This window comes from Lotus japonicus, chromosome 3, assembly GCF_012489685.1.
Source record: "Lotus japonicus ecotype B-129 chromosome 3, LjGifu_v1.2".
Classification (NCBI taxonomy): Eukaryota; Viridiplantae; Streptophyta; class Magnoliopsida; order Fabales; family Fabaceae; genus Lotus; species Lotus japonicus.
The window spans coordinates 89,054,149-89,077,869 of NC_080043.1; the positions used below are offsets into that span (position 1 = coordinate 89,054,149).

Genomic DNA, 23,721 nt, shown 5'->3' on the forward strand with positions numbered 1-23,721 from the left:
TTTGCATCATTGAAGAAGTTATGGGATGGGATGATAATGAAGAACACGAGAAGGAGGGGAGGAGGGAGGGAGATAGAGAGTGGAAGCGTGAGGCAGGGGAATTAGATTTCCCACCCCTGGGTTTAGAATTGCCACCCTAGTCTTTTTAAAAAAATGCCGGGAATACCCTCCGGGACTTAAACCTCCATACCAGTCCAGAGGTTGATGTTCTGGACTAGTCCGAGAGTTAAACCTTCGGATTCTTTAATTACAGTTAAAATAACATGACTTTAGTCCAATTGCAGCAAATATAACATGACTTTAAAATTGAAAAGTTACATAATCCAATTTAAACAAAATTACAATACATAATCCAAGTTAAGCATTGGAAAAGTAAAGCAAAATAACAATACGAAATCTAAGTTCAGCATTTCAAAAGTTACACAAATAGTCCTTAATATAGAATTAGTAAAGAACTAATATTAATCTTCTGTTATGTTTGTGAAGCTTCCAGGTGGAGGTGCACTGTCCTTTGAAAATACCTGTATAATGAAAACAGATTCAAATGCTTTGTTGTAGATGTGGAAAAGATTCAAATGCTTTATTTTAGATGTGGAAGAAGATTATCATACCTTGACTACATTGGACAAGGTTATATTCAGATAACAATTAGACTTTCTAGGAGAGAACACAGCGACCTGAAAGCAAAGTGAAGAAACGATGTGATGTCCAAGTTGTCCAAAGAAGCTTAAAATGTTAAAGTTGCCTATAGATTAACCTTTTGGAGAAGCAGAACAGATCCAACAGTTATGTCTTTCGCAAATACGCTTTCAGTGAAGACCTTGTGATGGATACTAGCGCCAACAGTGCCCGTAGGGTCCTGAATCTCAATCTCAGATGTCATGAGAGAAACATGAATCATTTCACTGAAATATAAGGAGGAATAAGGAAATACCTTGAGTGTAACTGTTGCATCTCCAAACCCATTGGGATTGCAGGATTTGATAACACCGATGACGTGATCTACTCTTTCATGATGGTGAGTGATTGCGCCCAGAGGAGTGGCAGATCCGTTTAATTGCAGGGCTGAAAGCCAAGCATTGGATTGGAAATCGGGATCGGTGTCGTGGCCTTCTTGGAGGACTTGCCTAACGAATTGTTGGGTTGAAATGTTTGGTTTGTCGTCGGTGGATCTGCGGTGAATCATGGCGGCCTGGACGGCGCCAGCTGGGCCGGGAATGAGAGGACGAGAGCTGGAGGCAAGGTTGTCTTGGCGTTTGCAAGGGCGGATGAAGGTTGATGGTGGATCTTGTTCCATTTCTTCTGGTTATTTCCTGCAACAAGGGAAGAAGGGAAGTAATGTAATGGTGTAGGATGCCTTTGGTGCATAGGGGACTAATATAGGAAGTAAAGGGATTTATGGTGTAGGAGGAATGAGTAATGGGGTTGGTGGTGAAGATTAATGGTGGTCAGAGTTGGTTGTGTAGGCAGTGATGGTGGTTGAGATTGTAATTGATGGTGGTCAGAGTTGGTTGTGTAGGCATTCTGCTGCTTGATAAGGGTGATCCAGGACTATAAGTTTTGGATCACTCCAGGACTTTAAGTTTCGGATCAATCCAGGACTATAAGTTCCGGACTGATTCATAATTAAATTTACCACCCCCCCTTTTTAAGACGTCCGAGAGTTGAAAACCCGGATTAATATGAAACTTCAAGATTCGTACCTCTAAAACCAGATACTGTCACAGACAGAAACGTGAAAATGCAGTGACAATAATATGGGACAAACAGACCTCGTTACAATACTGGAGCATTGTCTTAATACATGTAGGAAAATATTCTTGCTAATAATATGGTTACAGACATGGTTACAACATTACAAACATGAATCATATTATCAATCTTCTGTTATGTCTGTTAAATCAAAGTTGGTAATAACACAAGGACCAATCCAAACAGTGTGTTCAGCCATAAATCTATCCAAACGCTCTTTATACGGTTTACACCATTCGGACTCGGGTTCTTCAACGTTGTATTCCCATTGGGGAGCAATTGGCGGCATAGGATGTCCAGACACCAACTTCAGCTACATTTAAGAGTATAGTAGTAAAATTAGATATATTTCAATATAAATTGTTTAACGTGACAAGAGAGTGTATTAATAAAAAAGAAGATATGTATTTAATTGAGGATATACCTGTACAAAGTGATTGGTCACATGACCAATAGCTATGACAGGATGTTCTAACGGTGGGGCGCCTCCTCTCATCGGAAGGTAAGTGTAACTAGATTTTAACGAGATGGAGATGAAAACCACCCGAAACCTGTTAGCAATAAGGTACCCCATCTCCGGTAGATGCATCCATTTGGCTTTAGTGGCTCTACCATCAGGAGGGAGAGTGAGACGATTGTGCATGGCTTGTACCACATCATAACCCCACATGCGTGTATAGTGTTTCTCATAGAGTGTGAGTTCTACAATCAGCTCTTCCCTAACCCGAGGCCAACCGTCCTGACCGTTCTGAAGGTCCAGCAATGCAGCGACGGCTCTGTATCCACAATTACCATCCCCGACAACATCTATCACTTCATGTATATATGGCCATAAAAAAGATGGCAACTCCGGTAAGTAGATTTTGGAGCCGGTGGCCGTCATAGCCTTCTTGTTCTTTGACTTAGGAGCTTGCGATGTTGGAGTTGTTTTAGGAGTTTTGGTGAGCCTAGGTTTCCTCTTGCTAGCTTTCGATTCTTGTTCTTTGGTCTGATTGTCAACATGTTCCCAATGTGAAAGGTCACGCTGGGTGGATCCTATTGATTGACCTTTGGGAGGTTTGGTTTTCCTCTCCTTGGACGATTGATTGTGCTTTATCTTCACTTCAGGAGGACACATTGAACTGATTTGAGGACAATAAAGCTCTTTAAGCTTCCTTCTCAGCATACTTTGGCCCGCATCATCCAAGGTATTGAAATGAGCCCACAAAGCCTCAATCTCTAGCGGCATGCATCCACTGTTTGAGGTTTGACTCTCCACAACAAGCACTTGTTCCCAAGAAAGTATCTTCCAGAATGGATCAACTGCTGCATACGGAATTGAGGCCATACTCTGAAGTGCACAAGCGCAAGGTAGTCCATGAGTGACTTGTATGTGCAATCCATGATTACCACGTGAGGGAATGTGTTGAAGAGTTTAATAGCATTAGGATGAGCCCAGAAAAGTTCCATAATGACACCCGAATCTTCTTCATGTCTTTCAAAGTGAACATAGTTGGCTTCTGCCAACTTCTTCAGCAAATATTGCATCTCTGTAAGTGGCCCGCGGTCTAATTCTTTAACTTTTTTGATGCGATTATACACTTGAGTGATGGTAGACAAGTTACCCGGATTATTTTCCTTCAAAGTGGCCAACATGTGTCTCGGTGGGACCCAATTGTTATTCATGCTGTCGACTTGAACCTTCTCTTCTTCTGTTAGTCGACCAGCATAGGAATGGCCAACCAAAGATCTAGCTGGTTCATGGTTGTGTACCCCTTCCAACACTTTCAGCCACCAATTTTTATCACCCTCCGTAGGTCGTCCTTTAAGTTTAAAAGGACAATCACATTTTTGTGATCCGGTGGAGTTGTACTTGAAGGACTTAGGATCCTTGTACGGGATGTACACACCATGCTTCGAGCACCGCAGAACAATATACATATTTCCACCTTTTCTGGAATAATCAGACCTTCCAGTCACAATCGCATATCCATTGTCCTTCCCAACATTCTTAGCCCATTGTTTATGGTCATCAACAGTTTCAAATATCTGTACAGTGGTAACATATCATTTTAAAATTAGTAATCAATTCAAGCATCACTAAACAATAATGTCATTATGGTATACGCAATGAATACCTGATCGGTCGACCATAAATGAGTGGTATCCACACTTATAGGCTGAACATTATCTTGTTGTTGAAGCAACATTCCTTCACTGACATCATTATCTTGTTTTAGAAGCAGCATTTCATCATCATAGAAAAATGTGCTCGTTATACTGCCTGCATAAACCAATCTGCCACTGGTTAACAGTCCGTATAATGAACATTCGTACTAATCCGAGACTATAACTCTCGTACTAATCCGAGACTATAACTTTCGTACTAATCCGAGACTTGAACATTCGGATTTATGTCGGGGCAGAAAAGTTGAAGTGATGGTGGTGGCAAAAAATGAAGAGAAATTTAAATGGTAGAAAATATAAACAAACGTATATTATTGGCAAATTATAATGGATGCAATGATACATACCAAGGTGGTGCTGGTTGATGAAGGTTGTTGTTGGTGGTGCATGAAGGTTGTTGTTGGTGGTGCAATGATGGTGGTGGGGGGTTGAGGGGTAGTAAGAAAAGAGGAAGTGAGGGAGTGAGGGTGATCAGAAGTGAAATGTAATGGGGGTGGTTTGGTGGTTGAGGAGTTTATGCAGGCCATAATGGTGGTGAGGTAGGTGAAGCTATGGAGTAATGGTGCTGAAAAAGGTGGTAGAATCTGTCAGAGGTGTCCGGAAGTTGAAGTTTCATACTAATCCGAAGTATGAAGTTTCATACTGATCCGAAGGTTGAAGTTTCGGATTATATCTTGAAGATTAAACTTCATTACAAGGGTTTGTGTTGTTGAGTGCCAGGTTTTGGTTTCCATTACAAGGGTTGATTATTAGGGTTGGTTATAAAAGTTATTGATTTTTAAAATTATTAGGGTTGATTATAAAAGTGAAAAAGAAAAAAAAAATGTTAAAGTGAAGATAAAGCTCACAAATTATTAGGGTTTAGGGTAAAAGTGAAAAATAAAAAAAAAATATACGTTAAAGTGAAGATAAAACTCATACTAATCCGAAATAGTAGTGCAAAATACATAGTCCCCTAATATCATAATAGTAATGTCAACAAAATGCTCATACAACTAATGTCCCCTACTGTCCCCTACCCCGACGACCTCCCCTACCCCTACGACCTCCCCTGGCTCCTGCCCTGCCGCCCTCCCGGCCACCTGCTGCCCTGCCGCCCTCCCGGCCACCTGCTCGGCCACCTGCTCGGCCGCCGGCTCGGCCACCTACTCGGCCACCTGCTCCCAGACCTCCTCTCCCAGCAGCGTAAGCAATGCCCTGTGTCCCAGCCAAGTCCTGGAGGATGCGAAGTGCTCTCTCCGTTAAAGCGCGGGCCTGTGTGCCTGGCAGCAAAGCATCATCCACCTCAAGTGACAACTCAAGGACTTCTAAAGCCCTACGCAAAGCAGCCTGAAAGTAAATAATAAAAAAAACGCTGTTAGTAAATCACATACAGAAAACCACAAGTGCATAAAGAAAATAGAAATAAAATTTAAAATTTACCACGGCACTGAGATCAATCCTCCTCTCATCCGGTATGATGAAACAATGAGACACTCTAGCGTACCAATCCATGTAACCGCCCACAGCCTGTCCCTCCTCTATAGCAGGGTCGCCCTCAGGGAACAAGTACTGCACATAACCTGCGAATGCCGCATCAACAGCCTCAGCTGCGGGAGATCTATCCATCTCACTAGGGTGGCGCGGGATCGTCTGTATATACCCAAACTGTCGCATGACCCGCTCCGGAAGATGAGGTCGCACAGCAGGGGGATAGGGACACCGAATGTAGCCTGAGAACAAAGCCCTCTCATCCCGCTGTCGCCATTCCCTGTGGGCCTCATATGGAGTCCAAGTGACGTCGTCGGCCGTCAACTCATCAAGTAGTACTCGCCTCTCGTCAAGCCTAGCATGCCCCGACCGTGACTCTGTCCACCTACGAGCTCTGGGCTGGTCCTCTGTGTAAGCCGGGTTCGCATACCGGCGAACGAGCCTGTCTGGAAAGTGCTCAAAGACCCAGGCCATCAACAGGGAAGTGTAACCGCCCATCTGTTTGACCCCGCTGCGAGAAGACTGTCCAAGCTGGTCGTACAACGTGGCAAGGGCCATGGCGCCCCACGCGAACTCCGACACCCGCTCAAGATCCTGTAGCATGCCTATCCAACGGGCGGAGAATGAGTGCCCCCCACTCTTGTTGGCGAACAATGTCGCGCCAACAAGATGCATCAGGTACATCCTGGCTGCATGCTCGTACCGCCCCTCTACATTACAATGTAATACCAATTATGATTAAGTAAATATAAATAATAGTTGGAAAAAGTTCAGATAATGAATGAAACAAACCTGCAACAGCTTTCGGGTAAAGGTCTCGCAAGAAGCTGAACCTCATAGTCGGACCCCTAAGCTTATCAAACTCAGCCATGTACAAATCTGCATCCCCCCCTAACAGCAAAGCGCAGGTCTCTGCCACATCATATCTCGAGGCCACTCCTGGAGTGTAGAATCTCCCACCAACCGGGATGTGAAGAAGAGCGGAGACGTCGTCAAGGGTGACAGTCATCTCCCCAAATGGCATGTGGAAACTACTAGTCTCCTCGTGCCACCTCTCCACAAGGGCCGATATAAGCCCTGGATCCGTCTCTACATAGCTGCACCTGACCAGTGGATACAGTCCGCTCCTCTCCACAATCAACCGGACCTCCCTGTAATTGTCCCCCTCACACGTCATCAGCCCGAGCTTCATACCAGCAGTGGCAAGCCTCAAATCACCTCGCTCAGAATAACGAGGGTCAGTGGTGCCTAGTAGGGTATGCCACGTCCACGGCGCTATGTAATCCGGGTAATGCTGCAGAAGTGACAACTCAACCGGCCCACCAGGAAACGGTGGATCTCTCTGGAGCGGCGGCATATTCGGATCCTCTACCTCTACATCCTCACCCTCAATCTCAGACTCAGACCCCGACTCCGACCCCGACTCCGGCTCCTCAACTGCATCAATATCAAGTGAAGAGGTGGAAGGCTCAACAGTATCGTGGGCGGTAACCTCAGGCGTCGACTGAGGAGAAACCTCAGTAGCAGTAACCTCAGGCGTCGAGAGAGCAGGAACCTCAGTAGCAGGAACCTGAGTAGCAGGAACCTCAGTAGCAGGGGCAGGAACCTCAGTATCAGGAACCTGAGTAGCAGGAACCTCAGTAGCAGGGGCAGGAACCTCAGTGGTCGCCTTCGGAGCCCCCTTCCTAGCACCCTTCCTAGCCCGCTTCCGAGAAGTCGACACATCTGTATCATGATCACCTCGCCTATGAGAAGCGTGGAGATAGGCACGACGATCGGCCAACTCTTCAGACGATACCCTCTTAGTTTGCTTTGTCCTCGCCATAATCTATCAGAAAAAATAAGGAAAACAGATTAATAGCTATGTAATGAGTAACTAACTAGTTGAAGCAATCCACAAGTATACACAGTAAACTAATGTTATGAAATTTCAATACAATTCAAATAATGTTATGAAATTCAAATGTGAAATCTCAAGTTGGTTATGTCCTTAACCACTACCCTAAGATAGCCAAAAGCATGGAAATTATCTTCACCCCATTCATCTTATCATGAAAAACAATAACAGAAGCAATAGGAGAGACAGTACTGAATCTCTCAAGTCCGAATCTTGAAGTCCTGAACCAGTCCGAATCTTGAAGCCCTGAACCAGTCCGAATCTTCAAGATTCGGAGTACGAATATCCCCAAATTCGCACCTCAGAACCCCATATACCCCAGAAATCACAATAGGAATGAAATTTCACCAAATCAACTCATAAAAAGGGATTCGAAACCTAACCTAATCTGAAATACCTAAATTTGAAACCCTAAATTTGAAATCACAACACTAACTCATCAAAATACACATGATTCAAAATACAAATGATTCTTGGTCGTGGATTCCAACAAATTACCTCAGTGTGGTCGGTTTTGAATCACATATGATTCTTGGTTGCTTTTGGTCGTGATGTGTGGGTCGATTTGGGTGCCTCTGGGTCGCTTCTCCTGAACCAGTCCGAGAGTTGATGTTCTGTCCCGTTACAAATGTGAATCTGAATTGATAGTTTTGTTCTATTATTAACTGAGTCCGACATTTGAAAATTCGGAGGAGTCCGAATGTTATACATTCGGACTAAAACACGGAGGGGCAATATTGGTTTTTCCCCACTTTTAAATGGGGTGGCAATTCTAAACCCAGGGGTGGGAAATCTAATTCCCGTGAGGCAGGGGTGGAGCTTTTGGGAGAATTTTTTTTTTTAGGTTTTATTATTTTTAAATTAAATTTTTAAATTGGTTAGATTAGAAATTTAAAGTTTTATTAATTATTTATCCAAGTGTCATGCTGATATGGTCTGCCATGTCATTTAATGAGTCCACATCAGCAAGTTCCGTTACCTTTTTTACGGTAGATTGACGGAAGGACAAAAATCGCTCACGTAAAAAACAAGTAGGATCAAAAGCGCTCGTTTTAAACATATGGGGCGAGTTTTGCACAATGGTGTTACTTCAGGGACCAAATGTGCAATTAAGCCTTTTTTTTTTTTGTTGCTATGTACTACTTCGATCATATTTTATTTAGTGGAGATGAAAATACTTCTTTCAGACATAAGGGTATGTTTGGTTGGAGGGAAAAGAAGAGAAAGGGAAGGAAAGCACAGTTACCTAGAATCCTTCCTCTGTTTGGTTTATTATAAAGAGAGGAAAGAATGGTAAAAAAGACATGGGGCCCACACAGAAAACTTTCCGCTCAAAACGGACGGAAAAGGTGAAAACACATGAATATTTTGTGTAAATGACAGTGGTGCCCCTGGAAATATGTTTCATTAATTTTTCTAAAATAACAGTGTTCCAATCACCCCCACCCCTTGATTGCAACCTTTTCTACCTTTTTTTTTTATTGTCCCTTTTCTACCATTTTCAGATGTTAATTGTTAGGTTTAATTTTTTTTTCACAACATTTCAGTTGCTATTTGTAATTCTTTTTTATTTGACGTAGTTAATCTTTTCTTTTGGCTTTTCTTAGTACAGATCTTTAGCTAGCTGTTAAATAATAATAATAATAATAATAATATAATATTATTTTATTTATTTTAATTGTTATAATTGAAATAGAAAATTATAAATGTATATCATAGTAGTATAGTACTTAAAATGTAAAATTTTAATTTGTTCACATATAAAAATTTATATATTAAGGGTAAAATAGTAATTATTTATCATAATTCTTTTCTTTTCTTTCACTATATTTTCTCATACCAAACAACCTAAAAAATCATCTCACTTTCCACTCTTTTCTTTTCCTTTCCCTTTCTTTTTCTTTTCCTTTCTTTTCTTTTCCTTTCTTTCACAACCAAACATACCCTAAATGATGGGCACATGGGAAAAACTGAACTATTCATAAAGTTGTCTTGTTTATTCTGCGCACTACCTGAAAAATTAAGAACCTTTATGCACTTGGAATTGACCCCTCACTCAGTCACAGAGTCACTCCCACATCGTTACTATTTGTTGGTATTTTTTTAAAGGTACTATTTGTTGGTAAATCCAGAAAGTAAAGTGAATCATCCATTTGTGAAACGGTAATAATGGTACATAAACGAAGTCCCATTGCTATACTTCAGTGCATTTAGTCCAGAGTTTAATATTTATTTAGTGTATATAAGAAGTTATTTATTAGAAGAGATATTCTCACTTAATTATATTTGTCGAGTATGACTCTAAAGATAATTACTCTTATAGACATAATTGCCGACTATAAAAACATCTTAATAATACTTTCTTCATTCCTTATTATAAGAACCAAACTATTATTGTACACCACTTAAAAAAGTAGTTAGAAACATTAAATTTGTTAAAAATTTATGTTAATTTTCCAAAATTACCCTAAGTTATTTTTTTGAATTTATATTTATCCTTAATGAATTGTATGGTGAAAAGAGAGAGAAAACTTAATTAAATGAGGGTATTGTTGTCAAAAAATAATTAATGCACCATAAAAATGACTTGATTCTTATAAAAATGAACGAAATGAGTATTAAAAAAATGGAATTTAAAGTCTTTTACAGCTAACGTTCCCAAGAAAACAATGGAGGTGTTGAAAACAAATTAAACAGTTGAATGATTGCAATGGACGGTTGAATGAGGTTTTTTATTTGACGGGAAATGGGGGTTGAAAGTTAAGCTGATTGAATTGTGCCCCTTATTTAATACAATTTTTTTTTGCTGATAAAAAAAATTAGGAGGCAGTGGGGGACACTTAAAACATTTAGTAAAATCTCATTAGTTGTTGTGATTTCCAGATTTTATTTCATCCTAATTATCTGGGGTCAAGTATTTCATAGTAAATTAAATTTTTTCCACCAAAATTCATTATTTTTGTCTATAAAAAGAGACTTGGTTCATTTGACAATATTCTTTGCTGATAAAAAATGAGGAGGGAGTAGGGGCCACTTAAAACACTTAGTAAAATCTCATTAGTTGTTGTGATTTTCAGATTTTATTTCATCCTAATTATCTGGGGTCAAGTATTTCATAGTAAATTAAATTTTTTTCACCAAAATTCATCATTTTTTGTCTATAAAAAGAGACTTGGTTCATTTGATTTGGACACAAAAAAAACGACATTTTTCCCTGTAGTTTTTATATTTAGCATCCAATAAACTCTTGTTTGTAGCTCTAAGCATCTTTTTAGTGAAATTGATCCCAACAATAACCCTTTAAACACCCAAAATAATGACTATCTCTATATCTCGTCTTTATTACTTACAAGAAAAAATTAATTAAGAATATAAAATTTAAAAAATAAATTTCAAATAAATTATTAAACTAGAAAGAAAGAAAAGAATTAACTTTTAATTATTTTAATGTAATTTTCAGTCGATAATTGTTATTAATATATAATCACAAAAACAAAAACAAAAACAAAAAACAAAATAAGAATATGAAATAAAAGTGGTGGGACGTAGGGTGTTGAATTTTATCAAATAAAATCATTGTAGTGAGTAAAAATTGAATGTGTGTTGAATTATTAGATTGAAAAGAAAGAAGGTGATGTAGAGTTTAAAAAGTGAAAATTGAAAAAGGAGGGGGTTGAGAAAAAAAAAAACCATTGTATATTAATGATTTATCATGTCTAAAGATTCGATTAATGAGATTTATGCTGCTTTTCAGTACTAGATTTATAATTGACATTTGCCACTCATGTGATGCTCTTGTGAACTCCCTGGCCCGGCCCCTACTTATGCTATGTTCTCTAGCGGATCCAAACCAGTAAAAACTCAGAACAGAACAAAGAACTCAGAGTCCAAAACATTAAAATAAACAATAATACAACTTTAAATTCTGGTGAGAAAACCATAATTCAAATTCTCTTCCCTTCGCCTTAAAACTAGTGAGAAAATTAAACAGCCAGATTTCACAAGAAAACCTGCAGAGAGGAAATAAAATTCTAATTAAACTAACAAAAGGAAAGCTAGCTAGCTAGCTAGGTGATTGTCTTCTTGGTGTTGTTTTCCTCTTTAGGTAGCAAGTCAAGCAACACGGTACTCTTGCACTTGGGGCATCTGGGATCAATTTCTGACGACATCACATACATGAAGCATCGAGGACAACCTACGAGAAGCATTGCCTTTGTAACTTCAGCCGCCTCAGAGGAAGACACGCATGATGAACCTTCCGATGAGTAAACAGAAATTGATGATGATAATGTCGTGAAATCCGACGACATGTCACCAGAAGAGAATGCTGATGATGAGGTTGCTGCCAACGTTGGACTCCTTGCTCTATTGCTCATCTTAATTTCTTCCAAATCGCTTTGCAAACCTAAAAAAAGTGATTAAATGTTATGATTCAATATTTCCCATATTCGAGTACAAAATAACACTACAAATAGAAGATAAAGATAGTTAGATATATATACTAAGTGGAGTGGTTGGAATTGGAGATGTGAGAGATGAGAGGATCTGTGTAGCAGCTACTACCAATATAGGGTTTATGAGTTTTCTATTTACAGCATGGTGGGTCATTATATAGGCATTAAGCAACTCAACAATAGGGATATGTAATTGGAGGAATTTATTATGGTCCTCTAAAAACTTGTGCATGGTTACACCATGCACTTATAGTAGCAGGTTTTACAGGTTTTTTTTTTTAAAAAATAATTTTTTTTAATTACAATAATAATAGCACTAATCACCAACCTTTCTCCCTCCACCACCATCACCCAGAACCCACCCACCACCATTCTTCAACCCATATTTCAGAACCTCACCCCAGATCTGAAACTCAACCCCGAATATTTTCCATTTTCCTTCCCTCCTCACCCCGAAAAGGCACTTTTGGCCCCTGATGTTTCAAGTTTGTGTAAATTCTGCCCCTACTCTATTTTTGTCGATGTTTCTACCCCTCATGTTTTCAAACAGTGCATCGTCTACCCCTGACGGAGGGGTAGACAGTGCACTGCTTGAAAACATGAGGGGTAGAAACATCGACAAAAATAGATAGGGGCAGAATTTGCACAAACTTGAAACATCAGGGCCAAAAATGCTTTTTAGACTTTTTTTTATAGGCTGCTAAACAGTGTGATTTCAATGATATGTTGGTCCACCTAATGGCTAATAATAATGAAGAGAGAAAAGGCAAACATGATCGCTTGAATTTAATAGTGTGTAGAAGTGGAGGAGGTGGAGTAGCGCAGAACAATAATCTCCCATGTCATTGAATTGATACTGTTTCTGCAGCTACCGCTACATTTATATATGCATGGTGGGAAAGAAAGAAATTTAAATAAAGAACAGATAATTATTAGAGAATAAATTACATAAAAAATACTAATAAAATTTATAGAAATTAAATTATAGATGTGTTGTTAGTGCAAATAGAAAATGAATGGAAGTGTTAGAATTTCACTATATTGTTTAGAAGATTGGAAAAAAATTGAATAAATAGATAGAATTATAACAATGTGTTATTCATGTGTGTGAAGAAAAAATTTCCATGTTTAATTTCAATATTTCATATTTTATACGTGTTTCCTATAGTATCCGTACTTTCATGACAGAGAGTAATTGCTACAATTGCCTGGTTATAAAAATAGACTATTGTGTTGTGTGCATACTGATACAGGAAAATGAAAACACTTCTTTTGTCGTAAGTAAAATATGAATTGCGTGGGCCTAAATGTCTGTAACGCTGCAAGAAAGGCGCAATTATCTATGGGCAGAATCAGGAAGAAAAGTCTTACGCATCATGCTCTCCAGTGTCCAATAATGACTAATTGTCTTATACTCTTATATAGTAATCGTAAGTCTTTACCTTAAGTGGTAAAAAACCGACTATGGAATAGCTTATATTTTAGGTGAGAATTGAATTTCTGATCACATGATTAAAAATGAGGTGAGCAAAGCACGCCAAACATTTTGATTTAGAAAGAAAAATGTTATATACTATGTTTATTGTCAGCGGTGACAAACCGATACTCACATGAAACGATAAACCAATGGTTACATAATGTACTTCATTTTCATATATGAAAATTGAACTCTTGATTATATGGTTAAGAGAAGAGGTGAGTAACCACCACACCACATTATACTGTTTTAGATATACTCTATGTAATTAGTTTTGTTTTTTTGAAAAAAAAGTTAGTTAAATTAAATACGTTGATTTTAGAAAAAATACAAACCTATGGATCGGAGTGTGTTAGTGGCACTTTAGGAAAGTGATTACTAAGAATAGAAATTCAAGAAAAATTAGTTACTTCAGTTAGCGGAGTGGAAATAGGTTAAGTAAGGCCACACATTATATAAATAAGTCTCACGTACTTACTTAACAAAATTAATACCCAAGTTTAACTTGTTATCTGTTATATTATGGGTAACAAGCTAGTTAGGCTTACACCTTAAAGTCTAGCCTGAACTAGCATGCTCCACCACTCCAAGTTGTTGGATCCATTTTATTTTATTTTTAAATAATTTTATGGTGTGTTTTGACTGTCATAAAATCACATAATTAAATAGAAAGTTGTGTTTTTCTTAAAAGAAATTTGTACCTCTTTAATACAACTTTATATTTTCTTACATAATTAATTTTTTGTATTTTTTTTTAAATGGGAAATGCATGCATTAAAAATCAAGAGGCCATAATGGCTATTATATCAGAAGAAACTAACAAGTCTAGAAAAATACAAAATGAAAGCAATATGTTATCATACAATAAGAATAAGCCCTTATTTGCTGTCAAAAAAAAAAAAAAATAAGCCCTTATTTGTTGTGGTTAGAGTTGAACCTACGAAGTGATAGTACTTAATGACATTATAAAGTAAAATTTCAACTATTTATAAAATTGCTTTTCAGAAAATATAGAAAATGTTAATTTTTTGTTTTCAATTTTGAACTGATTTTTGAAAACATATTAAAAGAAAATATTTTCAAAATTTTAGCCAAACAATTTTTCACTTCTATTTTCTGTTTTCTTTTAAATAAAATCAGACAATGGACAAACCAAACATGTCCTTACTTTAATGGTAAGAAAAGAAGCCTCACCTTAATGGGACACGTATACAGTACTTATTTACTGCTTCTAGTAATTAACAACTTGCCTGACAGTTTCATTTAACTTCCCGTGACAGAAATTAGGTTATTTATTTAATTTCTTGTTTTATTCGTACTGATATCTGCATAAAATTTCTGACAGATTCTTAACATATTTTAATTTTGTAAAACATATAGTGCAACGGTTTAATTATGTTTATAGAAATAATATTTTTTTGGAAACATTTCATTCCCAAAATAAGTTAATCCAACTATATCTCCATTATTTAAAAAAAAAAACAATATCTCCATTCGAATTTATCTTTTTAATTAAAAAAATCTTTTCTTGTATTTTCTTTTATCATTTAGAAAGAAGTTTAGAAGCTTTCCTCTTGTAAATTCTCCATTATCCGTTAATGAATAGCTCATTCTTAGAGGTGAGTCTTTTCTTCTTCCACTACTCTATGGTCATTGAGAATGCAGTTGGAATTCCATATAATTGAAACTCCGCTTATCAAAAAAAATAATTAATACGGAGTAATAATAATAATTGAAACTCCAACCAATCCTTTCGTCTTTAAAAATTCTTATTATTCTCACTCTCATGCTATTTAAGCTAATTATATCATTTGCCAATTCTTCATGTTTCTATTCATCCCCTTCTCAACTTGCGTTGTCAATTATTTGTATAATATTCAAGCTTTTTTTCATACACGGTTTGTCTACCCTCTACTCAATTCACCATTTTAATTTTAGGATAAAGACGATTCACTTACACAGTTTAACACATGGTACCAGTTGTCCCCTCTGTCCTCTTATCAATTTACCGGCCATTTTAATTTCAGGAGAAAGAAGAAGCAGTAGCAGGTTCAATGACTATCTCTCTTGAATGCTCAAAGCATGTATTATACTGGAAACACAAGAAGAATTAAATTAAAGCTCTGCTACTAATTAATTAGTATAGAAAAGAAATTCTTCTATCTTGATTTCGCCCCCCAAATAATTTGAATTTTTTTTACTGCATTCAACCCTCAAATATGGCTTCTAATCATAAGTTTTTTTCACTTTTAGAATTATGTTATTGCCAAATTTAGGTTTCGTGAGGAGTGATATAGATTGGTTGATGATCAGTTTCAGCGGACAATAAGACCATATGGTTTGATGATCGTTGCAACGTACTTACGGAGGTGTTTGAGCAAAGATCCAAAGCAACAATATGGATTTTATTCAAATAGGATTGAGTTTTATTCAAATCTTTGTCTTTGAGTATTGATATGATGATCTTTTTCATTTTTCATACTTAATATTTTCATCAAAACATGTATATATGCTACTATTATATATATATATATACATATATATATATATATATATATATATATATATATACATGCATCCCCTTCATAGTGCTTTGATATTATTTGGATTGTAAATTTTGTTGCCCAAAATTAAAAGTAATGACCCATGAATAAACATAGAATTAAAATATCAGTACATTACATTTTGATATTTGGAGTATTTTGTGTCGCAAATGACTCTTTCTCTATAATATATCTAAAAGAAGAGTTTGATTGTATACTTTGACTTATATTCTCACCTTTTTTGCTTTCAGTAAATAATTATACTCAAATTTTTATGGACCAAATGCACTATAGGGTTGCCATGGGAGCTTACTATGTTTTGGTATGTACAAGATACTAAGTCAATTGTTATTTTTTTTCTTATAGCAATCTTGGTTTTCAAATTCATCTTATGTCAAGGATATGATTCTTTTCTATTACTCCATTTTCTTACTTCTCTTTTGATATTTATTTCTTTTCCGATTAGCGATTTTGGGAGCGTATCAAGTGAGAGCAATGTTTATCGTGAGAGATGAGAACATTAAATCGTGATCATTATATTTTAATATTGACATTGATCTTAGATCAAATTGTCACGATTTAATGCTCTCATCTCTCACAATAAACATTGTTCTCACTTGATACGCTCCCTAGCGATTTCAATATATATATATATATATATTTGTTTTTTTTTTTCATATGCAAGGGTTATGTCAAGGCATGAATTGTCTCATATTCTATTGCTGTAAAACGATTTCATGTCTTATGAAATTTTTTAATAAATATAAAATAACAGCAAGAATATATATCATTTCAACATCTATATGAGCCTACAAGTGATTCATTTAAATAAGTTGTGATAGAACTTATCTAAATTTACCAAATCAGTTTTATAATGAAGATTCTCTTAGAGAAATAGAAATACGGGCTCCTTAAATTTAAATTACATAGTTGATCGATTACATCAAGTGTTATATTATTCATATGATTTAAGGGACAAAATATTATTACAAGAGTTCGTGTGAGATGAATAAAGGAAAACATAATATAATCGAACAAAAATTCATGTATTCGGTGAAGTTCTTAAGATCTTGATATTTAATAGGATATCTAAAATATTGTATGCATCTAAAAATAGGGATATTAATTATGTTACTCATGAACATTAAGTCAGTCATAGGAAGGCGCAATGGTAAAAGATTAATTATCAAACATATAGAAGAATGGATAATAATATATGAAAAATACTTACAAGAAGCAATCACATCGATACCAAAACCCTTATCCCATGGATAGCTCTTACCACAAATTATGTAAGTGAAATTTTATCTAAGAAGAAAATAATTCACAATAAAAATGTTACAACAAAAAATATATTACTGTTGAGAATAATTCACCAAAAGGATGAAAATATTATTGAGTAAGATAAAATATATGCATAATATACTTTTTGGCCACAAATGTATTATTTTGTTAAATATATTGTTAAATAATGAATTTTGTCAATATTATTACATTTAATATATTTATATACTCTTAATCTTCTTTCATTTAATAATTAGTTTACCTTTAAACAAAATTATGTATGTTTTACAAAGATACATAATTAGAAAAACTTAAAAATAAGCTCGTGCAACGCACGAGTTTAATTTCTAGTATATATATGTAAAGGAGACTTGAACTTTTTTGCATTGATTACCACCTTTGTATTAAATACATTAGATAATAATATAGAAAGCTAAAAAATAACTACATCTACTTTATTATTCATTATATTAATTAATAATTGTTAAACTTTTCAATTTCCCATACTTTAAAATAATTTTTAATATTGATTAAATTTTAACTATTAATTATCACTTGGGGACAAATTTGGAATAATGATAATTACAATTTAAATTGACTACCTTTACATTAATAAAAATATATAGTAAAATAATTAAATTTTACATTTACAAATAATGGTAAAAAATTCAAATTCTTATATATTATATTTAAAATTATTATTTTAATTATTAATCATAAGTTGATGAATTTTAAAAACTAACCAATAAAACTTATTACTACATTTTACGTATAAATAAAAATTTAAGTACTAAAGTTAGATATCATCTTAATAAATTAAATATATATAAATATATATATATATTTATATATATAAAGGGATATTGGACTTGAGTTCTAGCCGTAAAAAAAAAAGGACTTGAGTTCTACATTACTGGCAAGATTAATTAAAATTTTCTTTTTTAATTTTATTAGTAGTAAAAATATTTTCTCAAGTTTTCTAATGTTATTAATAATATTTTCCTTTTAAAAAAATATTTATTAATTTTCAGTAATATCATTTATTTACATAATGAGAACTCTAATACAAGTAATTTAATGCATCAAAAAAACTCTAATACTTCTATTTAGATGTCTAAACACAATAATTTTTTATTTTATAGTTGTACTGAAGAAATATTTTAATATTTATTATTTAAATAGTTACACTATAGTAATTTTCATATAATATTAAAAAATATTGTAAATAAACCCGTGCAACGCACGGGTATAATATCTAGTATATATGTAAAGCACACTTGAGTTTTTGCATTAAATACATAAACAAAACTCAAGTGTTGCATATTAAAAACATCCTAACAAAAAATGTAATAAATATATTAAACAATAATAAAATTAAAATTGAAAAAATTTATATTGTAAAAAACTATTAAACTATTTACATTAAATAACGACATTCATAAACTTAAAATTTACTTTAGTTTTTTAATTACAAATATTAATAATTAAATTCAATAAAAAAATAATATTTATTAAAATTTTTTTAGATAAAATGGTTTTAAAATTAAAAAATTATTTATAAATAAATGAAACTTCAGTTTTACATTAAATACATTAAACCATAAAACTCTCATACCTTTGTAATAATATATTAAAAAGATAATTAAAAACTGAAAAAAAATTGTATTGTCAAAACATATTCAACCACTTACATTAATTAACAACATTCATCAACTTAAAATTTACTTAAAAAAACCTTGAAATTATTTTCGGTTTTCCATTTGACAAATATTAAAAATTAAAATTATTTAATGACAAATAATATGGATCAAATATTTTAAAATTGAAAAATGCCGCTAAAAGGTATTTAATTACTCGAGGAAGCATACTAGAGAAAAATAATAATAGCCAAAGTTGAATAATGTTATATATACGTAAAGCACACTTGAGTTTTTGCATTAAATACATAAGCAAAACTCAAGTGTTGCATATTAAAAACATCCAAACAAAAAAATGTAATAAATATATTAAACAATAATAAAATTAAAATTGAAAAAATTTATATTGTCAAAAACTATTAAACTATTTACATTAAATAACGACATTCATAAACTTAAAATTTACTTGAGTTTTTTATTTCACAAATATTAATAATTAAATTCAATTAAAAAATAATATTTATTAATTTTTTTAGATAAAATGGTTTTAGAATTAAAAAACTATTTATAAATAAATGAGACTTGAGTTTCACATTAAATACATTAAACCATAAAACTCTCATACCTTTATAATAATATATTAAAAAGATAATTAAAAACTAAAAAAATTGTATTGTCAAAAACTATTCAACTACTTACATTAATTAACAACATTCATCAACTTAAAATTTACTTAAAAAAACACTGAAATTATTTTAAGTTTTGCATTTGACAAATATTAAAAAGTAAAATTATTTAATAACAAATAATGTGGATCAAATATTTTAAAATTGAAAAATGCCGCTAAAAGGTATTTAATTACTCGAGGAAGCATAATTGAGAAAAATAATAATAGCCAAAGTTGAATAATGTTTGTTGTGAGAGGCCTAACCTATCCACTTAACGTGATCGTAGAGCCTCAAAGGATTAGTGTCATGGCTATCGGATGTGAGAAAACATTCGCAAACCAAATAAGTTTAAATAAACTAAATTCCTAAAGATAATGTTTTAGGCAATTTTTGTCAGAAGGATATTTAAGTTATCACTTATTATAATTCAAAAAGTTAAAATTAATTTATTCTTCTTGGTCTTGACATGTCACAGTAAATGACTTTCAAGGTAAAAAGTATAAAAATGATATCAAAACTTATTTCATGACTTTAAACACTTATTATTTAACATTTTTTTACGTAATTTAAATATTTTAAATAAACTTACTAATTTTTCATATTATTAAATAAATAAAAATTGTAATTGTTAAAATTATTTCTATGCTAATAATTAAATTTGAATAATATTAATTATTTATACAAAAAGAACTATCATAATATTTATTGAAATGTCTTAACACAATTTTTTATATTTATAATAAAAAAAATTTATTTAGTGAAAATATAATAATTTTTATATAATTTTAAAAATATTGTAGGTAAACCCGTGCAACGCACGGGTATAATATCTAGTGTATTGTTACTTCTTGCTGCTAGAATAGTTAATTCAAGATGGAAAGTTGGCAAATTTTCGAGGGCTATTCCAGTCCCAAGATTGAACAAGTCATGACAAGTTGAGGAGGACATATTTTATATGATAAAATTTGTTAATTCAAGTTCTCAACAAATTTACCAGGAAAAACTAACAGTATTTAGCTATGAAATTTACATGTGGGATTTTTTCCTGTAATTTTCAATGTTAAGCTTCCTTAAGAATCTTCTCAATTAAACATAAAATTATTTTAAAAAGGAAATTTATAATAGAAAAAGTATATTTTTAAGTTTATATTTTTGGTTACGGTGCCTCTCAAAATAAGAGGCACGTCGTCAACGTCATCGCCTAGCTTGACGTCATCGTTGTCGCCATTACACTCAAAGGTAAGCTCATATTCGTTTCAGTTTCATTTCTGTTCTACAGCTAAAGGCACTTTAAAGTGCGACACGTACACACTTTGAAGTCTGTTCCTTACGCAATGCACACTTTCATATTTTAGTGCAATACAGTCACACTGTGAAAGTACGAAGCTAACGCACTTTGAGAGTGCAAACGTGACACTTTGAAAGTGCTAGCGAAAAAAAAAATATCAAGGATCATTTTGGGTTTTACAATAACAATTTCCTGGTCATCCTTTCTTCATTGGTGCTCAGTTTCACCCTGAGTTCAAGTCAAGTCCTGGAAAACCTTCTCCACTATTCCCAGCTATTATTTTTTCCAGAGTTACTTCACCTCTGTTTTAACTTGAATATTCATCTATTGATGTTTTTCTTCCAAACATGAAATTAAAATACTTTGATAAATAAGAAGAAATTGTTGTGCCCCAAGCTGGACGGAATAACTTGTTGTGAATTGTAAAAAAACAATTTCCTTGGATGAGAGAATGAGAAGAAATTAAAATACTTTGATAAATAAGACTGCAATGTAAGAACTTGTTGTGCCCCAAGCTGAACGGAATAACTTGTTGTGAATTTATGTGCGAGTTTGCAGTGTTACATTGACAAAGATTCGATTCGATGAAAATTATATAAAATAATATACTCACATACAACACTGCGTTGCTTTAAGGCTTTCTGGTAAAGATATTTGTCAATTTTTCTTAGTGGTATGCAGCTTTGGCTTATTAGCACATGTCCTCCAACTTTCAGGCTCCCTCCACATCCTACCAAATAGTATAAGAATTGAATTGATGGCTCAACTGTCGAACATTTGAAGGAGGTGGTTAGTGTGCGAGATTTAAGCAGGTTTGTGGAGCCAGTGTTCGACTCTAAATGGTTTTCACTAAAATTATTAACTTGCATTATGATAACTACATTTGAATCACCACACAATTTCCATTTGGTTGATGTGGACTCGGCATTTTGAAATGGAAATAATAACCCTATTTCACTTGGGATAGCAAATCAATGACAACATTTCCGTTCAAAGAACAATGAAAACAGCTTTACAACTTGAGCATGAAGATCAAAGCCGTTAACATGTTTGCTGTCTCTGCTCAGTCGTCTAAAACATGATGTCGCTCAGGTCAAACACACGCTCTGCTTTTGGGCTTTCAGTGCCATTTTTTGTACCATTATTGCTTCTACACAGCTTCAGTTGTTCCTGAAGATGCCTCACAAGCTCACTCAATCTTCGAATATTTTGCTCTTGCACTAAAATAATCTGCAACAACAAACACCAATTGAAAGAATTCAGTGAATTTCTGGCTGAAAATAGAATGTTTGATCACAGATCTAAGTTCTAAAAAAATAATGCGAAGACTGCCTTCAAGTTGTTCAAATTATTACTGAGAAGCTGATCTTTACCACAAGAATAGCCACAAGAGGGCACAAAATAGAAACCAAAATGGGCTAAAATGATAGAACTAAGCATAGGAACAAATTTTTGTCACATAGATGACTCGATCGTTTTGTGGCAGATCTGGTAAAGGGTTATATGAACCACAACTTGAACAATCTTAAGTGAAATTAGATCAGCAAAGGCTTTGACGATGCAATTTTTCATTTAAAACCTATGAGTTATCATATCAAGCAGTTTAATGAATCAAAATGGCTAACAAATGGTAATATATATGCAGATATTTATAAAAAAATGCAAATCACTTCCCATTATATAGTGACAGAACCAACCAAATTAAATCCAAGCAAGATCTCCAGTTATACCTAAACTGCATTAGGCAACATATGCACTCCACCCATATTCCTATTCCTAGAAGAAAATTACTTTTTATCTTGGGTTTTCAAATTTACTTTTAGTGGAAAAACTTAGCACAATAATTAGACAAATTGAATGAGGCCACAAGTTAAAGTGTTTGAAAAGGGAATACCAACCAGCTTTTCACAGATACAACAAATCCCCAACAAAAATAGATCCACAATTTTCATGAAAATTTAGACAAAACTATTGACATCGTCAAGTTCACTTAATGCATCAGTGCATAATGAAATGAGTGGATCCAAAGCTAACATACAAGCATATGATGCAAAAAAATTAACACCACCAAGAATAGGAGCTGAAATTCAAAAGTCACCACACCATTGCTATAATCTCATAAGTTTCTTCACTTGAGTATAATTAAAATGTAACCTCATGGATGCCGCAGGTTTGAAAACCCAGCTCGCAACGAAACACAGAGCAATAAGCCAGTAACAAAACCACAATATAGAGACATTATGTTATAACCCAAGTCTTAACTCACTAATTAGATCAAAAGATATAATTCATGGAATAAAAGAAACAAAATGGAAATGGGGGAAAAACTTAACACCTTCTCCTTTACACTTTCCACCTCCTTTGAACCCCGATGATGTTTTTTAGATATGCTGGAATTTGAGTCCCCATCAACACCAAGTTGTTGCTTCCACTCAAACTGAGAGGTGGTTATAAGTATGAGCAGCAAGAAAACAAGCAACATGGCCCTCGACATTGTTTCAAATTACAAGCATAACAACACCTGCACATGATTCAAATTTCAAATAACAGCAACCCATGATCATGGTACAGCTACAAAATTGAAAGAGAGAACTTACAGATTGGTGGGAACGAGAAAACCCTAAAAAAAATTCATCATCAGTCTCAAGAAGCTGTACTGTGAAAGAATTCAATTGATTTTGCAATTGGAGTCGAAGGCATCACAGCTTAGAAACCCGGAGTTTCGCTATTAATTTGAACTTTTTCAATAGTGTGAGAGTTCTATATATGAATCTTTGTGTTTTGGTGCTGGTGATCAGTGGTGACTGGTGAGTAACAGTGATAGTCTCACAGAAGAGAAGATGAAAGGGAGTGCGGTTGGGAACAGTACACACTCGCTAGTGTTTTGCCCCCAAAGAGAGGCAACTTGAGCAAAACATGGCAACCACCGCTTTCTAATCCAATGTGTGACATTTAAGTATTTGGTTTTTAGCTATGAAGTCCGTTTTAGTTATGAAGTCCGTTTGAAGCATTGAAATTCGAATTCATGATTTCCAATGCATATTCAGTCAAGGAAATGCACTTGTTGGATTGAGTGAATATGCTT

At 34.2% G+C, this 23,721-nt stretch overlaps 4 protein-coding genes across 5 annotated transcripts; all 4 read right to left on the reverse strand.

Annotated features, from left to right (window-relative positions):
- Positions 1-432: 432 nt before the first annotated feature.
- LOC130747110 (uncharacterized) lies at positions 433-1,105 on the reverse strand. 2 transcript variants are annotated; one of them, XR_009022322.1, is made up of 4 exons: positions 935-1,105; positions 758-859; positions 612-677; positions 433-521 (listed from the first exon to the last, which is right to left on the reverse strand). XR_009022322.1 is itself a non-coding variant. In XM_057599950.1 (3 exons), exons 1-3 carry the CDS (start codon positions 881-883, stop codon positions 462-464), a joined length of 252 nt encoding a protein of 83 aa, XP_057455933.1. In that variant the 5' UTR covers positions 884-891; the 3' UTR covers positions 433-461. The 2 variants fall into 2 exon arrangements, 1 of the variants encoding a protein (XP_057455933.1); XM_057599950.1 differs by lacking the exon at positions 935-1,105 and having other exon boundaries at positions 758-891.
- Positions 1,106-1,823: 718 nt separating this feature from the next.
- Positions 1,824-2,336, reverse strand: LOC130747111 (uncharacterized). Its single transcript, XM_057599951.1, has 2 exons — positions 2,177-2,336; positions 1,824-2,065 (listed from the first exon to the last, which is right to left on the reverse strand). Exons 1-2 carry the CDS (start codon positions 2,324-2,326, stop codon positions 1,877-1,879), a joined length of 339 nt encoding a protein of 112 aa, XP_057455934.1. The 5' UTR covers positions 2,327-2,336; the 3' UTR covers positions 1,824-1,876.
- A 2,572-nt stretch (positions 2,337-4,908) lies between these two features.
- LOC130744975 (protein MAIN-LIKE 1-like) lies at positions 4,909-8,101 on the reverse strand. Its single transcript, XM_057597131.1, has 5 exons — positions 7,784-8,101; positions 6,181-7,216; positions 5,341-6,098; positions 5,040-5,247; positions 4,909-5,000 (listed from the first exon to the last, which is right to left on the reverse strand). The coding sequence occupies exons 2-5, from the start codon at positions 7,211-7,213 to the stop codon at positions 4,924-4,926; spliced, it is 2,076 nt and encodes a 691-aa protein (XP_057453114.1). The 5' UTR covers positions 7,214-7,216; positions 7,784-8,101; the 3' UTR covers positions 4,909-4,923.
- Positions 8,102-11,154: 3,053 nt separating this feature from the next.
- On the reverse strand, positions 11,155-11,942 carry LOC130742969 (protein GL2-INTERACTING REPRESSOR 1-like). Its single transcript, XM_057595082.1, has 2 exons — positions 11,788-11,942; positions 11,155-11,690 (listed from the first exon to the last, which is right to left on the reverse strand). The coding sequence occupies exons 1-2, from the start codon at positions 11,891-11,893 to the stop codon at positions 11,353-11,355; spliced, it is 444 nt and encodes a 147-aa protein (XP_057451065.1). The 5' UTR covers positions 11,894-11,942; the 3' UTR covers positions 11,155-11,352.
- Between the last annotated feature and the right edge of the window lie 11,779 nt (positions 11,943-23,721).

Coding starts and splice junctions, on each gene's coding strand:
- LOC130747110 (XM_057599950.1), bottom strand. CDS start 883: ATGACATCTGAGATTGAGATTCAGGACCCTACGGGCACTGTTGGCGCT. Junction 678..757: donor CTGTTCTGCTTCTCCAAAAG/GTTAATCTATAG, acceptor CTTTGCTTTCAG/GTCGCTGTGTTCTCTCCTAG. Junction 522..611: donor CCTTGTCCAATGTAGTCAAG/GTATGATAATCT, acceptor TTCATTATACAG/GTATTTTCAAAGGACAGTGC.
- LOC130747111 (XM_057599951.1), bottom strand. CDS start 2,326: ATGGGGTACCTTATTGCTAACAGGTTTCGGGTGGTTTTCATCTCCATC. Junction 2,066..2,176: donor TGACCAATCACTTTGTACAG/GTATATCCTCAA, acceptor TCTTAAATGTAG/CTGAAGTTGGTGTCTGGACA.
- LOC130744975 (XM_057597131.1), bottom strand. CDS start 7,213: ATGGCGAGGACAAAGCAAACTAAGAGGGTATCGTCTGAAGAGTTGGCC. Junction 6,099..6,180: donor TTACCCGAAAGCTGTTGCAG/GTTTGTTTCATT, acceptor ATTGTAATGTAG/AGGGGCGGTACGAGCATGCA. Junction 5,001..5,039: donor CCGAGCCGGCGGCCGAGCAG/GTGGCCGAGCAG, acceptor GCAGGGCAGCAG/GTGGCCGGGAGGGCGGCAGG.
- LOC130742969 (XM_057595082.1), bottom strand. CDS start 11,893: ATGACCCACCATGCTGTAAATAGAAAACTCATAAACCCTATATTGGTA. Junction 11,691..11,787: donor AATTCCAACCACTCCACTTA/GTATATATATCT, acceptor CACTTTTTTTAG/GTTTGCAAAGCGATTTGGAA.